General features: G+C 44.6%; 1 protein-coding gene across 2 annotated transcripts; it reads right to left on the reverse strand.

The window, feature by feature from the left end:
• Nucleotides 1-2,814: 2,814 nt before the first annotated feature.
• Nucleotides 2,815-16,669, reverse strand: hic1 (hypermethylated in cancer 1; the record flags this gene model as incomplete). Of its 2 annotated transcripts, none has more annotated exons than XM_080844689.1 (2): nucleotides 2,815-8,780; nucleotides 16,486-16,669. In XM_080844689.1, one exon carries the CDS (start codon nucleotides 8,761-8,763, stop codon nucleotides 6,583-6,585), a length of 2,181 nt encoding a protein of 726 aa, XP_080700815.1. In that variant the 3' UTR covers nucleotides 2,815-6,582. The 2 variants fall into 2 exon arrangements, with proteins under 2 accessions (XP_080700815.1, XP_080700814.1); XM_080844688.1 differs by lacking the exon at nucleotides 16,486-16,669 and adding an exon at nucleotides 14,635-14,686.
• Nucleotides 16,670-19,786: the final 3,117 nt, after the last annotated feature.

Here is a 19,786-nt window from a genome sequence, read left to right on the forward strand (position 1 = left end):
GCGTGCGCGCGGGAGTGTGTGTATGGGTTGGTGTACACATGGATGCGGTGCCTGTGTGTGTGTGTGTGTGCATCCATGTGTGACTATCAGTGACAGATTGAATCAGGCACTCAGACTAGCGACTGTAAAACTTTGTTAGACATTGTGGTGGTAGTGGCCGTTCACATTGTTTTGGTATTTGGCTATAGGCTACACTGAACTGAATTCAAAGCTGATGGGCAGTACCATAAACTTAGCAATAACGACGCAAAAAAAAGAGAAGACAAACAACTGTAGCCGAGTCAAAACAAAGTCCTCGCAGACAGGCGTATGTCATCCATCCACTTCTTTGCAGACGCATATATGCTATCTTGTAGGTTAATCAGCGCTTTGGTTTGCCTGTTTCAACGCTGGAGCCGGGACTTAGGCACGGACGCTCCAAGCTAAACACTCGGAAGAAGACATCGGCAGCCACGACTCCCCATCTAGCCAAGCACAAAGAGGGCTTGTTCCTGTCATGGCAAGATGGGGTGATAATTTGAGGGCCTGGTAAAACGATACGGACGCTTAGGACACAGGCTCTGAAATGTAAATGAAAATTTGAGCCGCTACGAGGCCATAACTTAATGCCACTCAGGGAACGCTCTAACAGGGGGCTCCGGTTGCAAATAGAAACGGCTCCTCTGCTGAGAGCGAGCTGGGTCAAAGTGATATGCTATTGTGCCGACTGACAAGCTGTGAATGACAGGGCTGTTTCCTGAAATAAAGCCAAGCGCAGAATAGCAAGTTATTACACTGGGCTAGCTCCCTTCTATCCTCATTTAACACAATGAGACAGAACTGCAACTTACTCTTTCACTTTACTAGCATGATCACCTAATGCTTCTTCAATTTGTCTCCTCACATCTTCCCCACAGAATCTTTGGAAGTGACGTTAGTTTTTTCTTGAAATGTGTTTTTCTTTATCGCATACAGATACAATAGCTTTGCCTGGTGTTTATTTGACCCGTCTTAGTGTCCTGCTGCATAAGAACACGCAGAAAAGTTTGCGACTGTGGATGTGGACGGACACGCAAAGAAAAGAGAGCAATTATTCGCATAAACATTTAGACAACTGCCTTCTGCCTCATGAAAACAGCTGGGGCCCTGGTCTTGAGCTGGGGCTGTGAGCGAGTGGTCGGTGTTGAGGCTCAGCCGAAGGGGGGTGATTGAGAACAGTTCTGTGAGGAAACCCAGGAGAGAGAGAGGGAGAGGAAGAGAAGAGCAAGAGAGGGGAGAAGGAGGGTAGGCGAGAGAGGAGGATGAAGTAGAGGGAGCAATGAAAATGAAGGATCCTGTTCCAGGGAGTTGAGTAGTCATGAAGTGAATAAAATCATGATTCAATGATTTCTCCAGAACGGTGCGCTCTTTATGACTAAATGCGAAACAGCTGGGTGTGATAAGGACCCTTGAAAGTGTCAACTCCCCCCACCAACACTCCTACTCTCGCCCCCTCTTTCCTGGGCTAACTGCAGCTGGGAAAGACAAAGAAACAGAGCCGGTCAGGTGCATTCAGACACACCTAACTCCGCTGCAAACAGCCAGCTAGAGCTCACATCTCTCTGCATTAGTCTGAGCCCCTGTTATCTAGCACTATCTCATCAATTCAAGCATCTAGCAAAGTGCCTGGGCCAGTAAGCGGCGAGCATTAGGAGCTCGATAGCTCTTATCAGTGTAGCCTGGAGTGATGGAGCTGGCAGGATGCTAATGATGAGGCGTTTCTCAGAAAGTTATTTGAAAAGCTTGAGATGAGATCTGAACATCCACAATCACATGCTTAATAAACAGTTAAGAGTCACGGAAATGTCATTGCGACACACACCGTATCTGTATATCTTTTCAAAAATATCCAACTTAACATTTTGTGGACGTTCTAGACTGCCCCTGGTTATGACCTGTGATATACTATCAAAATAACTATGGCACCAAACATCCTTAAAATGACGACCTTTAATGTCAGTTAATGAAAACAAAAATACTTCAAAGTGCGCCGATGCATCTTTCCTCCTGCATAGCTGTCCTCTATTTGTCATAGTTCATTCTGAATGCCAAGGTCTGTGTCAAGCTTCGTCTGTTGACCCAGACTTTTGGAATCTTATTCTGCATTGTATGTTGAAACAACAAACAAGTTGGCAGACTAAACACCTCAGGAGACCATCGCCTCTCATCTTTTCCTTCTCATCTCTCTCTCTCTCTCTCACTCTCTCTGTGCTCTCATTTGTGGTTTCTTTGGAAGTTGGGGGAAATCTGCTTACTGCAATTTAGCAGTGAGTAAGCACAGCTCTCAGTGCCCTTCTCTCTATTGCCGTCATTTTGCTTCCCTTGCCATGACCCAGGATGACCAGGACGGTGAGGAAGGAGGGGTTAATGGCTCACCGTAAAATGTCAGTCACCCCTTGTTGCTTGGGTCAGAATGAGGAAGAGACAGAAGCATGATCAAGGTTGAAAAGAAAAGAATGGCTCTGTGCTCTCGATCTCTTTTAGTCTGAATGGAGAGGACTGGACAAGAAGTTGGACCAGTCCTCCAAAGCCAAGGTCCACCCACTGAACTCTTTCCAGTCTCTCTCCTCTCACTGTCACTCTTCCCTCTCCTTCTCTCTCTCTCTCTCTCTCTCTCTCTCTCTCTCTCTCTCTCTCTCTGTCTCTGTTTAACTCCCACTTTAGCTATCTGCATCTCCCTATCTAGTTTCGAGCAGAAATACACCACACATCCTGCTTGCTGCCGCTACTGAGCCAAAAGTTCACTCCCCCCAGTTCCCCCCCACCCCCACCCCCAAAACATCACACAGCCTTCCTCCTTCGCAGACACTATTCCCAAAGCTTGCATTAACTGATGACTCAGGCACACCATACTGAAACAGCTTGTGTACACAAACAAATTAAATGTTCACCCCTCTTCACGACACACACACACACAGGACCATTCCAGAGACTCTCCCAGGCTGAAACCATCAGAAATGGATATCACTCCCCCTTTCCTCCACAGATTTGGAACTGCGGCAGAGAGATTCTCGGGGTCTACTTTCTGGTTTAGTCTGACACTGAGAAGGAAAAGGGAAAGATAGACTTCCAATGAGGGCTTGCTTCATGAATGATAAATGGAGTCGGGGAGATTTATATTCCCACCATTGAAGTCACTGTTTACCCTCCTTTTTTCTATTTGTTTCTATGACTTTCTCTTCGTGTGTTTGAATATGCCTGTGGTCACTGCTCATTTCATGTTTTGATAGTCGCTATATTGTGTCTGTGCCCTACTCAACTCAAGCTCTATATATAAGCTCTGGTTTCTTTTTGATAAAAACAAAACCACAGTGCCCTGACAGCTCTTATGTGCGGTGTGAAATTAACTGTGGGTGAGATCTCAAGGGTCCAGCTGTGTGATTTAGGGTGTTGGGAAATACACAGCCACAATGCTTATCCCTAACATGCCCTGGCTGCATCATAGTTTGTATGTGTGTGTGTGTGTGTGTGTTTGTCTGTGAGTGAGCTCATATGTTTTTGTGAGTGTGTATGCAACCTCTTCTAAACTTAATCTCTCTCATTTGTTTGCAGAGGTCATCTTTAGTGCCTGAGCCCCTCCTGAAAATGGTCAACAGAAGGTTTTTAACCAGAGGCTCTGCTACCTTTCTACAGTATTTACCATTTCTGGAGAGAAACACTTGAAATGGCACGCACTTGAATAATCACAGCTAGAAATGTCAGTGTGCAGCGACGGTGCGGTGCAGTGCTGTGAGGTGTTTGTGAGTGTGTGTGAGAGTGTGTGGCTCCAGCGACCAAGCCTACATTGCAATGTACCTACAGGTGCAGAAGCGTGTGTGGACATTAAGTGCATTCGTGAAAAGGTATCTGTCCTTTGGTTTATGGTAAATTGAGATGAATGATTGGCAACCAATGTACAACGTCAACATTTAGTCCAAAATAACACCTCTTCAGGAACTTTTTTTTTTAGTTTTTTTTTTTAAAAGACAGAAAAATTGCATATTCAGGTTAACACGTTAATATCACATATTAACATTTCATTACCATGAAATAACCACAGGTTTACAAAGGACAAGCGTCCCCTCCAAAGAGGCAGTGTGTTTGAGTATGCCTACTGTGTGTGTATGTGTGTAGTAACTGGCTGTGTTGCTTAAGCATCACGTCCCCATGTCGTTAAGGGATCCGTCCTGAGGTACGCACCAGTTACCCTTCGCTTTGGTGAAAGTCAAAAGTAACAGAAATAAAAAACACCAAGATATGTTAACATGCTACAGATCAAAGCCCTCGGAATTCTATTAAGGCGTTATATTGTGGTGCCCGTCCCACATTTTGGTTACCAGGTCTCAGTCTTTACTGAGTAAGGCTTGCACTCAGATGCATAACTTTTTTTTTTATCACAGTGCATTCATGGCTTTGGTCTTCACATTCACCTACTGAGGTTGCAATTGTCACTAGTGGTCAACAAACTCCCTTCTCACTCGAAATTTCAATCACAAGAAAAAAAAAAGAAAAAAAAAAGAAAACGAAATTGCCAGCATTCTCTTTGGGATACGCTTTTGTGTGCCATAGTCTCCAACCCCCCCGAAAAAAAAGTGGTTTCAATTTAATAGGGCTGAGCATGAAATAAGATTACAATAAATGTCTTTAAAAAATATGGGGACGCCCAGTCTGTTTTGATCCCGCTGTCTTGAACAAGACATGCCTGCAACTACATACCCTAGTGGTGCTTTAGGAAGAGCGTTGCTGATGCAGCCTGTGTGTGCGGCCCTGCTACTCTCTTCTCATATGACAGCCCCCACTATTGCAGTTGACAGATGGACCAGTATCAGGGAGTGGGGGAATCTGGATGGCTGGACAGTGGACTAGATCACAGAGAGCTAAGAACAGGCATGAAATCCTGGAGCACGCCGGTCGGACAGTCCTAAATTGTCAGGGAGAATTGTTGATTTCACAGGGATTACAATTGGTGGAGCAGCTGGACGATGCTGTTCAACCCCACGCCTGCATGCACACGTACAGACACACACACACAGATGCGCGCACACACACACACAAGCGTCAGCGTTAGCTCAGTTCAGATGAATGTCACATTATCAGCTTATAGAGCGTGCTGAGGGGGGCTGGTTTCTACCCTAGACCATCCCATCAACCAGACAATGTCAGCGAGACAACTGGCTAAGACAGAGGGGTCACGTGAAGATGTTCCAGGGTCCACTGGGAGCACCCTCCACAGCCTATCACATGGCCCACTAAAAGGCTGTCCCTGGACCACTGTTTCAAAACGCTTGTTTAGCATGTTTGTCAGTCTGTCGCCAGATAGTGTGATGGATTTTGAACAGGATGGCTTTTTTATCTGGTCACCCTGGACAGTCATTGATCAGTGCAGACCTGGTTTACAGATGGATTAAGTGGGTCTCTCTTGAGGCCTATCACAAGGCTGTGGCCTCCCGTTGTAAATATTACCCAATTTATTTCCCCCTGTGGCAACGCCCATGCTTAGTCTAACCCTGCAGATGGATCAAAATTCATGAACGAGGATTACTATGTCATGATCAGGGTATGCACAGTGATTTCCCAGTTGTGAGATCACAGGGTTGTACTAGCTACTCTTTCAAAAACAGTTTAAAGGCACTTGGTTCTCTGTCAGGAGTGGAATTAAACAATAAGATGTAAAAAGTTGAAGGGTTGAAAAAGGCTATGGCACCGCTTGTAAAATAATTGCACTATTATTGTTGTGGGCTGTTACACATAACGGCTGGAAGGGCTGGGCAACAAATGCAGAAAACAAAGCTTAGATCACATTACCTAAACGCTGGAACAAACACTCTCTTCGGTTTGTTGCTCCCTTTTGACTGGAAGAGCTGGCAAAAGCTGGAAAGTGAGGTACAGGAGAAAATCCAGTACTCCGTCAAGTCTTTAAAAAAAAATACAGTCTTTTGATTTCTGTAAAATCCCAAAGGTTTGGCTTTTTCTTTTGTCCAAATTTCCTCTCAGTCCTGGACAGAAGCCCTGATTCTTGTTCATATGTGCTTTTTTCCTCATTTTACATATACACTAACAACTCTAAGTACACAGGTTTAGGGTATGGTTGCAACACTAATTGTAACATTTGAACAATTTTCTCTTTGGCTTTCCTTTACATACAAAAGAAAAAAATATAAATAAAACAATCTTTTTAGGTTTTAAATTTTGTTTTTCTGGCTCGATGGCTTAGCTAAAAAAGAGTTGTTGTCACATAAATACTGCACTGTTATGTGTGTGTCCATGGTCAAAACCAGTATATAAATAACAGTTCTCCTTTCAGGAAGTTTTATGTTTTCAACTGCATGTGATGCAAAATCTGCAAGGAAAGGCACTTATTGGAGTCAAGTTTTTGCTTTTTGGATGGTGCCAACGCGTTCTTTGGCCTCCTATGTCTGAGGTGCAGGGTTCAGAAGAAGTTGAGGTGAGTGGAGTTGAAAAATACTGTAGGCGGTATTTCAGAAAGGTGTCCCCAACGATGCCAATGTAGACTCGTCTGAGACTTGTAGCTTGGCAGGCTTTTCTCTTTTTTTCTTTCATTCTTTACCCCCGTCAGCTTCCTCTTTAGCTGGGTGAGTAGCGATCAATGGTGCGAGACTCCCCGGGGATAGGCGGCGGGGGTTGCTGCGCCAGGGACTGGTTGATGAGGTCCATCTTGTCCTGTGTGAGCCCCAGGTGTGGGTACAGGCTCTCTATGGTCTTGACGTCCAGCAGGTGCTGCGAGGCCTGTGCCAGCAGTTCCGAGGCCTTTTCATGCTTCAGCCCCAGGTGCTCGGCTGTGTACTTGGTCAGCGGGTAGATGCCCTCTGCAAAGTCCATCTTGAGCTTGCCGTCGGCGGTCAGCCCGGTGCCGGCTCCCCCAGAGCTGTGCATCTTGCTGTGGCTGATCAGGTTGCGCTGCTGGGCAAACTTGCCGCCGCACACCTGGCACTCGTAGGGTTTCTCGCCCGAGTGGATGCGCATGTGCTCGGTGAGGCGGTACTGGCGGGTGAAGCGCATGCCGCATGCGTCGCAGGCGAACGGCTTGAGGCCCAGGTGGCTGCGCATGTGGCGCGTCATGGTGCCGCGCTGCGTGAACTTCTTGCCGCAGATGCTGCATGGGTAGGGTCGTGTCAACCAGTGGGTCTTCTCATGCTGGCGCAGCGTGGCCGGGTCCTTGTAGGACTTCTCACAGGAGGAGCAGCGGTAGGGCCGGATCATCTCGCCCATGCCCACCGCCGGCAGGGTCTGGCCGGTCTTGCTCTCCAGGTATGACAGGCAGTTGTTTAGGCTGGAAGGCCCATTGGTGGTGCTGCTAGTGGTGTTGCCCTTGCCAGTCCCATTACCGTTGCCCAGCTCGGAGTTGCTGTAGAGGTCCTCCTCTGTGTGTGTCTCCACGTGGGCGTTCAGCTGCTCAGAGCTGGGGAAGCCCTTGTCACAGGGAATGCAGACATAGAGGTTGTCCCCGAAGCTCTCCGGCTCGAACGGCATGTGGTATCTCCCCAGGCCTCCGGGGGGCGACGGCCGGCCTTCACTACTGCCTGTCTCCTCACTTCCCGAGCCACTCTTCTCGTCCTCCCCATCACACTCCCCCCCTCTGTACCCAGCCTCGCTGCTCTTGTGGTCGTTCAGATGCTGGTGGTGGGACTCCTTGTCTCTCTCCATCCCTTCCCCCTCATCATCTTCCTCTTCTTCTTCCTCGTCCTCTGGGTTGTATGACAGCGGCTCGTTCTTCACCCAGCGGTAGACACTCCCCCTGTCCCTGCTGCGGTCGCTGTTGTCACCCGGGGTGTCGGGGCTGGGGGGGCAAGGGTAAGCCTCCTGGTTCTGGGGGCCTGAGCGCTGCAGGTGGGGGAGGTGGGGTGCCAGCGGCTGGTTGAGGCGGGGGAGCGAGTGGGGGGTTAGGGGCCCCGAGTGGTCATTGGTCTCCATCTTATCTGAGTGGTTGGATACCAGTAGAGGGCTGTCACGGCCACTGTGCGGCCTGCCTCCGTGCTCCTCGTCTGGGTGGTGTGGGTGACTCAGGTGGGAGTGGGAGGTGGGGCTCTTCTTGGACAGGTCCAGGCCGTATATGGGGGAGCAGTTCCTCTCGGGGGGAGGGAGGCGCAGGCCTGACTGGGGTGGCAGGCCCTGCTGCAGGCTGGGGTATGCCTGGGGACCCTGAGAGGAGATGGGCGCATAGAGCTCCCCGGCATGGCGGGACAGGTGCTGGGGCAGGTCATCCAGAGGGGGCGGACGTGGCGTGTGGCTGTTCCCAACCGCCCCTGGAAAACAGGGCTGGATGACGGGCGTGGGCACCCGAAATCTTCCCCTTCCCCCTATGCCCATCTCACTGTTGCCCAACTTGTATGGTAAAAACCCTGCGCTGGGGTGCGATGAGTACTTCCCATTTCTCTTCAGCTTTTTCTTGCATAGGGCCACCAAGTCCAGCAGCTGCAGGTAGTTAGCTGCCGCCAGCACTGCCCCAATGTTGGGCTCCGAGGGGGAGGCTGGGTCTCCCTCACTCAAGCGTCCGGTGTAGATGTAGTCTAATATGACCCGGAAGACTCCTGGACTCACCATCTCATGGTCCAAGTTGATGAGGTTGTCATGGACAACCAGGGATTTCAGGTAGAGGCTGCTGGCAGCTAGAATGTTCTTGTGAGCTCGGAATAAGGCGTTCTGCACCACAATGATGACATCACACAGAAAGCCCTTGGTACGCTGTGTGTTGAGTTGCAAAAGGAGGTGCCTAGCATGACTTGGGACTTCCATGGCATCCAGCATCGTCTTCAGACCACCACCTAAAAGGGCAGACAAATGGAAACTTGTTTGGCAGGTCTGAAAAATGTCTTAGCCTCTAACATGAACCCCTCAGGCAGTATTGAATGACCAGATATTGCATAACATGTCAATGAGGAATGTAGAGTGCTCTCGGATAGATAGCTCAGTCCATTTTATGTTTTTATGTTTTATGTTGTTTTGAACCATGTCCCTGAAATGTGTGTGATAATGATCACATTCTGCATATGCTTCTTGGCAACTGATTTCCATCCTTTCTTAAGTCTGACAACTCAGCTGATTTATTTCCTTTGGTGTGAAATCAAAAGAGAAGTTTCACAGACACGCACGCACACACACTTTGGTGAAGGTGCACTGTTTGCTGATCGTCAGCTGTAATGGTTTTGTCATTATCGAGAACTGCAGTCTGCATAATCAAAACCGAGGGTGAATGTCTAGAGGGGAGAAAGAGCACAAGGGAAAAAAAGATGCCAGTATAAATGCGTCTTCATGTTGCTGGCCTCCTGATAAAGCATTCCAGAGGTGGTGTGTGCAGCTTTAAACAAAGTCAGTCTGAGCGCTTTGCAAGTGTGATGAACAGCAGGTATAAACCTGTGCAGACAAAAATACATCCAAAAAAAGATGTGATATTCATCTCTCTTTCGACTCAGTCATATAAGGAACTAGGAGCATACTTAATGTAAATCATATAAGAGACAGAGAAAGCAAGAGAAAGAGAGAAGCTTTTACAGTTTGACTTGAAAATGAACTCAAGACTTCAACGTACACAAACACTGACACCGCAAGAACACTGACAATAGCCACAAACTAAAGGAAAACTCTTTGAAAAGTCAAAGTTTCTTTTTTTTTCTTTGAAGTGAAGACCGTCTTTTGTAAGAGTAATGAATGGTCCAAACTTCAGGCTGTGTTGTTCAAACTGAGCAGAGATACTTGACATTCTAGATGAAACAGTTAAGATCCCTCAGGGCTTGGTTTCACAGATGGGAAACAAGCGGCTAAATAAATAAGTCCGATGATAGTCAGCCCGCCATCAGTTCATCCACTTTTTGTTTATTTCACTGAGTATAAGCTCCCTTGGAGGAATAAGGAAGTCTGTATTTACACGCAGCAATTTAATTAGCCACCATGCACAGAAAGACTTGCTGAACTCACATTTCAGCCTCATGATTGCTGTTTTATTAAAACAAGAGCTTTCCTTAATATTACAAGACTTCCCCTTTGATTTGTTTACTTACAGATTCATAATGAATCTGAAAAATAATCTGCACAGTCACCAGTGTTCTTTGCAACACATTGGATGGGAACAATTTAGTAATTGGGATGGAAATCATAATTTTGTGTATTCACATATGAATATAATGTGGAACATTTATGGTTGACGTTTCCAGGACGTGAAGGCACATTTGACATAATTTGTCATTGCCGAAATAAAGCTTCATGTTGGCTAACCAGCAGTCCACCTTTAAGGAGCCGTCTTTTCTTCCTAACGACTGAGAGAAACCAAATTCTGTTCTTTGAACAGGGTGGATCGCGTTTTAACCGTCAGCGTCTTCAGACGTTGTTATAAACGAAGGTGGTTTTCCACAGAACAAACCACCACAGCTCTTTTCGTGAGGTGTAGTGTTGTGCACAAAAGAATAACAGAACAGGTTTCACGGACAAATAACACACTTAAATAAATGATTAGTCGTGTGTTTTTTATTAGATGCAATTTAACTCGTTGCAATCTTGTCAGATTAACCTCCTGCATAACTAACAGAATATGATAATTAGTGAAAAATATATAAATTACTAACATTTCATGGATAAAAGCCAAGAAGCAAGTATAGTTATCCCTGAGGCTTTTTTTTGCGCAAAACATAATTTCCAGCAAGCTTCGTACCAGCGCACCTGTAGAGCCTGCAGCTGAGAGCGGATTCGCAACCATCAAATAAGGCAATAATTCTACATGAATAGAGAACGTGGTATGCAGACAAGCACATCGATACATTCACGTATAACGTTAATACTTCCCCTCATGCTTTTATTTTTTGATCACCAAATGCAGAAGCAGGTTCTGTAACACGACCCTCCTATTAGCAAACACCTGTTTTTACGCCGGCCCGACATAGGGACGAGGAAATAAACAGGCCACTTATCAAGAAGTATTACCAAATATAGCGGCCCTTATCACTACCAGACACGAATGCCTCAGTATTTTCTCCTCTTCCGTCTGTGTCTCATCTGTAGGCCACCGTTAATAACTGGACTCAGGACATAAGGTCCCCATGCTGCAGCTGTGTACTCTTGAAGCACGTGTATCTGATGATGTGTCGCTGATTTCTATGGCTCGTCGCTTTTCAACAGCGTCTTGTGAAAATATTCACAGTATGTCGCGTTTGTGCGTCTGAGCGCACTTGGATATCATCAACTATGAGATTGTTAACGCCGAAAAATAATAAGAATAAAAAAATCATGAAATTAATTAATTAATTAATGGTTATCGTTTTTAAGCACCTGATTAATCCATTGTCCGCGAGAGAGGCACTTTAAAAGTCTAAGCTTGCGCGTAAGGAAAAAACAAAGAGTTCGATGGAATGTGCCCTTGTCCTTGTTCTGCCTCTGACAACGGGATCTGCTATAGTTCACCGAGCGTCTCGAACCTTCAAAGAGTAGAGCAAAACGACGAAAGTGGTAACAGAAGTAAATCATGTTTAAAGTCATTGTTTGATATCATGCGTAAACAATCCTATCCTCTCGGACGTCCCAGGGAGCTTTTAACTTTTTACAACTTGTGATAATGAGGAGTTTACAACATTGTTCACCCAAACTGTGCCTATAACTACACACGCAGTTTTTAGTCTTAACAATCGTAACAATTCCTCCATCAAACGTAAATTATTTGGGCATACACGCAAGGGACGTCAATGTATTTTCTCTCAGATGATAAACTCATTATCAAATAAATTAATAAATACATTTCAACTACCCTTAAGGTACCTCACACTTGGCTGGTGACCTTAATTGTGTTTGTCCCTTAAATAAAAGTCTTTAGTCAAAGTGTGTCATTCACTCAGAAATGTGCATGTTGTCTTGCCATTATGGTCACAGGTAGCATGGGTACCAATGTTCTAATGCACGACACATCTCCTAAATTCTCTCAAGCACCAAAGGCTGTCATAGATAGCGTTTTCCCTTAATGGCTATACACTCACCCTATAAATCCACATGTTTATCTATAATTCACTTTTTCTTCCAGCAAAAAAAAATGACTTATTTCCATGGGCACATTTGATTATGGACTTGCTATATTTGGTGTGCAACTGCGACTCCTTTTTACAGTCCCAGAGTCATATTTAAGACAGTTTGGTATTCATTATCCCTGTGTTTTGTCTGTGTTGTCACTTTGCTGGTTTGGGGTTAAGACCTGGTTTAGACTGAGGGGGTCTGCACTGTGCAAAGAACACCCTCTTCACTTCCTCTATCTCCGCCCTCAGTTTGTTATATTCATATTCGAAATATGCTCCCCCTCACGGGGTTTGGGGCCGGGGGTTGCATTTAGTGATTCGTCGAACACATTAGACTGAATTAATTTCATTAAGACGTTACATTAGAGGGTACGGTTAATAGCTTTAGTGCCACTGTGTTAAGATTGAAAAAAAAAATACCCAGACAGGCCTTACTTTTAAAGTTTGTATTACCACGAACGAACTATATGGACTTAAATGAACGACTAAATAGTTTGGTACATTCCAATGTCAACATAACACTCTTGGCTGGACTTTAAAGGTAGTCAATAAATATGCGTACATAGGGAAATGGCATTCGCATAGTGGCCTTAAGGTTACATGGCACTCAGTCACTTCAAGAAGTTTGGGTTTAGTCTTATATCGCTATAAATCAGTGTCACTGCGCATTACGTTGAAACCCTTGAAATAATAGTATGATTTGTTTGCTTAACTAATGTCATTACTTTTGTCACTCTTTGTTTAGGGGCGTAGCCTTGTCATGCTTACAGAAAAGAAACTGTGAAAGCGCACCGTCTACATATCCGCTTTGGCTGCAGTCGGTATAAGTAGCCCCTGGCTACATAGTATGATATTTTTCTGAATGGGATGTAAAAGCATAGTCGAGCATGAAACCTTGTTTAATGAAAACCACTTGAGCTCTCTGAGCAAAGACAGGCCATATGGTGAGCAGAGTCTTAAAAGAAAAGACAAAAGAACATTTTGGAAGGTTTTAATATCCTGAGCCTTCGACACCTCTCTCCCCCATATGTCAACCACAACAGTGCAATTGTGTAAAAACATTATACTGATATTTGTGTTGCGCTTCAACATATAGGTTACGTTTGCTCACTGTATTGCGGATAACAGTTTGCTGTCTCAGTAGACCCCAGAAACTCAGGAGCACCGTTCCCATCCCTTTAAGCATCCATAACCCTGGATTTTCATTCATAAATCCCGCCGGGAGGAAAAGGCTTGCAAGCCCCGTTAAGCGGCCTCTTGGCCCGGAATGTGATGAATATTTTAAAAACTGACAAAACACTTATAATCACCCAACTATTTGTCACTTAAATAGAGGCTTGCAATAGTGATGTATGGACTCCTTTCGTTTTCTTCGGGACAACACCTCTTTTAGTCTACTTGATAACAATTACAAATCTGTTTTAAGATAATAATGCTATAGGCCTACAGAAATAAGCGAGGTTCTATTGTCGAGGACACTTAACTGCAAAGACTGGTCTCTGTAGCAAAACCAAACTGCGAGCCAGAAGCATGTATGGAAATGTAAGATATTTTCTAAATGTAGGCTACTTTATTCTGCATTTTAAGAGTGTATATTTACCTTATGTTTAACACGATACACACCCATAGGAAAATGAACAATGAATGTGTCATTATGTATGATCATTGGAACAATTGCCCCCTTCCTGTTTTCTTTATTTTGATATTGTAAAATTTTCAAGATGGCCGTAAACTTTTAATTTCTCTTTGCAAATAGTTGCAGACATATCTTAAGATGGTTAAAATTGTACCTTATGTAGGCTATGGCTTGTTAATGCAAAGTATAATATAATGAAACAAACACGTAATGTAAATCTAACACTATTCGACCTTAAAGGAATTACATATCTCCTCCAAGTGTCAGCAACATTACTAGACATTAACTTCACCAAAGGCCCACAAATTCAAATGATTTTTGTCATATAAATAACATTTCTCGCAGGCACGCTGGATTTAAAACTTAACAAAGGTTTGTGAAGTGCGACTGACATACAATTGTCATTTCGATTTAAATATTCAAAATGTTAACCAACAGAGTCCGGGAGGACGAGTCTACATCGGAGGCAGACATCGTCTCTAAAATGATACAGCATTCATGCGAAACTGCGTGTATTCTTAATTAAGTCCCATGTAAGATGTGACCCGGCAGGGACAGTGGGTTATGTCTGAGACCACATCAACCGCTACACTTCAGGAGACACTCGAACCTATACAATGCTCCTGTGTGTCTTCTAAACACAAAATTACTGTCCACCGACAGGACATTTCTAACCGAAGTAATCAAATTACAAACTTACCTTGTTAGAGAGTTTATAGCTGCACTATGTTGGACAACGTTCCGAGTGAAAAGTCAAAAAGTAGCCTATTTAAGATACGGTGAGTGATAACATAAGTTAACGATTATGCTCAGCCTATAACTGATCACGTAGCGACAGCGATTGTATCATTAACAGAAAATAGTCGAGATGTAGAGTGGTCATAATGTATTTCTGCCAAAAGTTAATTCAGCAAAATGGGTTATCTGTTGTTAACACATTGATCCCTGATTGTAGACTACGCATTTAATCAAGAGGCGATATAGTGAAGTTACCTGGATGCCCGAGCTCTTCTGCCATCCGATCTAAGTCTCCCTTAATGATCATCTCAACAGACTTCTGGAGTCATTTCTGACGTTTCAACTTTGAACTGCCAGCCTCCAAAAACCATGCCAGTTTTCCAAGCACGACTGCCAACTCTTTTTTATTATTAATTGCTATGAATTTCTTTACTCGCCCTCCCCTCCTCCCTCTCTCTCTCGCTCTCTATCCACCCTCCCTTCCTATCCCTTTCTGTCTCTCTCACCCCTCCTATAAAAAAATACGTGCTTAGTCCAGCATCAGTTTCCTTCGATTTTTTATTTTCGTAATTTCCTTGGCTATTTTTAAATCTAGGCAATAACGCGCAGGGAGATGATAATGGGACCTTTATGCGGCGTAAGTGTTTTAGCGCCCCGTGTGATGTCAGTCTATAATAAAACGAAAAGGTAAAATCGAGGGCAGGAACTTCAAGTGACCCCAACTTGAACTTCGCAACACATCGCGGGTTAGGTCTTAAAGAGACAGGCATTTTATTGTATAGGCTATCACAAGAACCATGCGGCTCAATATTATTAATTTGCTCTTTAATACAACCGCAGGTCGACAGACTCAGATTGATGAGTGCTCTCCTGTAGACTATTCAGGATTTTCTGTTTTTGTTTTATGTACAGCATTATGAAAAATTTAAACGCGTTTCGTAAAAGTCTATGCTTGAATACCACTAGAAATCTTGTTGGGGACGTCAAACGATGCTGTAGGACCTTAACGTGTACCTGCGTTACATCCACATTTCAGTGAATGTAGGCTACTCTTCTCTGTTCCTTGAATAACAGGGCCTACTTGGACTCAAAAATAAAACGTAGCCTCAAACAAACTATGCTAGAACACTCACGTGTACTAATAGTTCTTCGCATTCTCTTCATATTGGCATGGTCAGCCTTCACTTTTACCTTTAGAGGTGAGGGCAAAAAAAAACGTTTGCCCAGTTTGATGTCATAATGGTACAAACCAGTATGGGAGAAGCAACCAATGCAGTTTAATTGCGATGACTGTAATCCACTAATATTTTATCAATAACTTTATGAATACTAGATCATGTTGGGCCTCCTCATGAGATTCTTATTGACCTAGCCTATTGAACGAAACCATCGCATTGACAACTTCACATTCCATTATTTTACATATGTTTCTATTAAACTTTACAATTAACACAATTGAAGAATAAGGCCCTGTTCTCTGAAATAAATTGTTTATTGTTGTTGATTATTTACACTAAACTGTGAATGTATACCTACATGTTGCACATTTACAGGGTAGGCTCCACGTAATGAAGATGCAGCATTTATACAATATCTAAACAAAAATATTTATAATAAACAGAAATAAACGCAAATGGGCCACACTATTCCGAATCGCAGCTTTTGATCTCTTAAATAAAATTCTGCGTTCGTCATTTTGATATATAAGCCATCAAAGACCTGTTCAACTAGTGCTCTGTCACCAGCATCTGACTGAGATAACAGCACAGGAGTTTTGAAGTATTGACACCCGTATCGCGTAGGGTGTCAAGACTGAAAAAAAAAACACTTTAAAAAACCTACCTATTTAAAATACATTTTCTTATTGGCATGTTGAGGGAACCTGTTATGAGTGTTATAATGGAAGAATTTGCCCATTCCCTTTTCTTTCGCATTTAAACCATGCCAGCTGTCAAAACACCAACGCACAAAAAGCTAATAGCTCAATAAATAGATAAGGAAGCATATTCAATGAAGCCACCTGTAATCCCTTTAAATACTAACACAGCGCCGGGCTTCGTTTTCATATGAAGCATCGCTCGTCTTGGTTTACGGTCATCAACCCACCTCGGATTCATGTCTGATGTTCTCTCCGTAGTAGCGTTTCCCTCTGTGGGTTTCCCCCATCCAGACTTCCCGGTGTCAAAATTCCCTCTCCAAGAGGTCAGCTTCGGGAGCGTTTACCTAGTTGTTCCGCGTTTCCCTCTGTCCTTTACTACAATCCCTGGCTTCCCTCTTTTCCAGACACAGACTTTTTATTCCTCACGTGCAAAAGTGTATTAGACACCTCTTCAGATTTAGCCTGACTTCGATCAAAATTTGGGTAAAATTTGACCTGGTGGGCGCGCGTGCAGCGACACCCATCGGTTGAGATTAGACCAACGCGTTTGTCTGATTGAAGTAAGTCTGACGACGCCACATTTAAACCTCTCTCATTAAGTATTTCACTTGCAAACTATACATTTACCTGGTATGTGGAATTAGATATTAGATACATAAATGCTCTACTATTGAAAGTTATTCATTTGTGCGTTATATTCGACATATTATATTCCCTCTAAACACAAACTGTACATCCTTGTATGAGGGAATCAGCATATGCAAGTGGAGCAAAGATATTCTCTAGTCTCAAAGTCTGAAACTCATACAAAACGAAATTAAAGTATTGACAACTGAATATAACTAAGTTTGATTTCATATACAAGTAGTCTAAAATAATATATACAAATGTTAAAAAAGGTTAAAAATAATCAAATAGAAATGAGAAGTAAACTAATATTTTGGAATTATGTTTTCCCTTCATATTTCCTTTATGACTGGACCATGTATTGCTTGTAGATGCCTTTGATAAATACAGGGCACAAGTACACATTGAATAGTGATGAATGGACTTTCAGACAAGATAATAGTTCCAGATGCAATAGTTATGTCAGACAGGCCTTCACTGAAGAAGTCCTACTGGCCCTGTTCACCTCCGCCATCCTCAGAGTTTTTACAGCCCAGGCACAATCCACGGCACTTCACAGGGTCTACTAATTCTCCTAAATTAGATACTATCAGAGCACTGCGGTCTCGAGTTGTTTTATGACCCGCTCACCCCACCCCATTCCACCCCCAACCTTTACCGAAGACAGGAGTTGCACTGCACTGAGATAAAAGAAGTGTTATTGAGAGAGAGAGAGAAAGGGAGAGAGAGAAAGGGAGAGAGGGGTACTCACCTGGCAGGAGCTGGTTCATGTCTGTGCCTGCCCTCTTGTCTGTGAAGCGCAACAACAGCTGACAAACTCCTGTTCCAAGGTCTTCCCCTTCAAATTACTAAAGTTCGAGATGCTGCTCTTTCATTATGGTGGTCAAAGGCAGAGGAGTCCAGCTTTAGTGGAGGGCGGTATTGTCTTTCACTTCCAGTTTCTCTCGATGAACTGCTGATAACCTCACAAACAGAGGTAGGTAGACCTGCTTGGGCCGCTGAAGACACAGGGGCCTACCGGCACCCAGCTGTTTTTACAGTCAATTCCCTCTCTGATGTTCAATTAAATATGTCATGCATTTCACACATCTGCCCTCGTCCACAACGTTCAGGAAGTGATGTGTAAAGATAGCTCACAATGGGCCTGGAGAATGTTCAAATCCATGCCAGCAATTATTTACGTGACCTTGGTGCCATTAAAATACCAGTAAATGACTTATCCATACAAAGATTGAAGGCTATTGGACAGTTATACGGACAGATTACAAATGTTTCATAGAACAAATATGTAAAACTGTATGATTGTCTGTGGTTGTTTGATGTGACTTTAAATGAGTGAGTGGTGAAGGTGGCACCTAGGCATAGGCACAACACACTAGGCACAGCACAATATCAGTCGCTCTTTATCTCAGACATCTTTCCCTCTGTGGTGGCCAGCTCAGAACCTCACCTAGGACTTGCCAGAATGCAGAAGTGAGCGCGAGGCAAATCTGAAGCGCTGAACTCCTAATGAACCGGCGGCACGTAGCCCTCTACAGAGAGCCTCCAGAGCGGCTGGCGTGGAAAGCTGATTGAATTAGGTTGGCTGAGACTGCGAGTTGCACTGCAACACAAACCAGAGGACGCAGCGGCGCGAGCGAGCGAGCGACTTCCTCCAGGCCCGGGGCTGGGAAGCAGAGGCAGGAGATAAGGCAGAGGCAGGCCCACTGGAGCTCCACACAGCCGCAGGCAGTTAGTGTTCGGCTGCCACCTCCTAAATTACCTACCTCCCTCGCTCATTTTGTTTGTGTGTTTGTCTGTGTGTTTGTGCACATGTTTATGTCTTTGTGTGTGTGTGTGTGTGTGTGTGTGTGTGTGTGCAAACGAGAGAGACAGAGAGTTGAGAGTGTTGCCTCTTTGCCACGTGCTATGAATGTGATGAATGTTTAAAATGTGTGTGTGTGTGGGGGGGGATGGGGGGGCTCTGGGGTCAGTGAGGTCGATAGGGCTCAGGGGCCCAAAGTGTTTTATTTCAATTTGTGCTGCGTGTGACTAATAGCAATCCAATCAAGTTATTATTGAGCCGTTATTTGTCTGGCAGGTAGCCTGAAGTCAGGACAGTGCTGCATGGGAACAGAGGACAGGCGGATGGCTGGTGGCTGCTCCGTTGCACCCATGTGCAGACAACCAACCTCCACCTCCCCTCCTCACCCCTTGGTCTCCGTCCCTGTCCCCTGTCCCTCTGTCTCCGTGGCCCCAGGACAGAAGATGAGCACTCTCTCCCTCTTTGTGGGTACGGCCACTGAAGATCACCACATGCAAGATCACCATCCAGCTCATGCCAGACACACCCCCTGAGAACCAACATCTCACCAGAAATTGAGCGGTAGGCCCAACATTTACGCACACCCTCTCTAAGTCACTTTAATGAGATGCTTGGAGACAGTTTGAGTGGAGCAGCATGCAAGGGTGGTCATTTGCATGCGCTGGGCCTTTGTGAGGAGCTTGGCGTGGGCTCACAGCTCCTTCCTGTGCTGGTGTCAAGAAACATGGAGGCCAGATTAGAAGGACGCATGATTGATGGCATGATATAAATGGGACTTTAATGGCTCTCAAAGCAATTCCACAGGTGGGACTGCAGAGTGAAAGGTACATGGCGCAAGCAATACCAGCGAATATTTTTGTTGCCAGATGCAATGCGCAGTGGTATGACTCGGACTCAGAGCATTTCCTTAGAGCGCCTTTGGAAATCATGCGTATCTCTATTGCTGCCAGATGTCTGATTTGTTCAAGAGTTCAAGATCGAGTTCTATTGACAAAAAAAATAAATCTCAACAACAATCAGCTGGAATTTTTGCATTGAGTTTTTTGTAGTCCTTCTTTGGGAGATCAGCCACGATAGAGTGGTGTGGGTTGGCATGG

Source organism: Sprattus sprattus (genome assembly GCF_963457725.1).
Source record: "Sprattus sprattus genome assembly, chromosome: 9".
Lineage (NCBI taxonomy): Eukaryota > Metazoa > Chordata > Actinopteri > Clupeiformes > Clupeidae > Sprattus > Sprattus sprattus.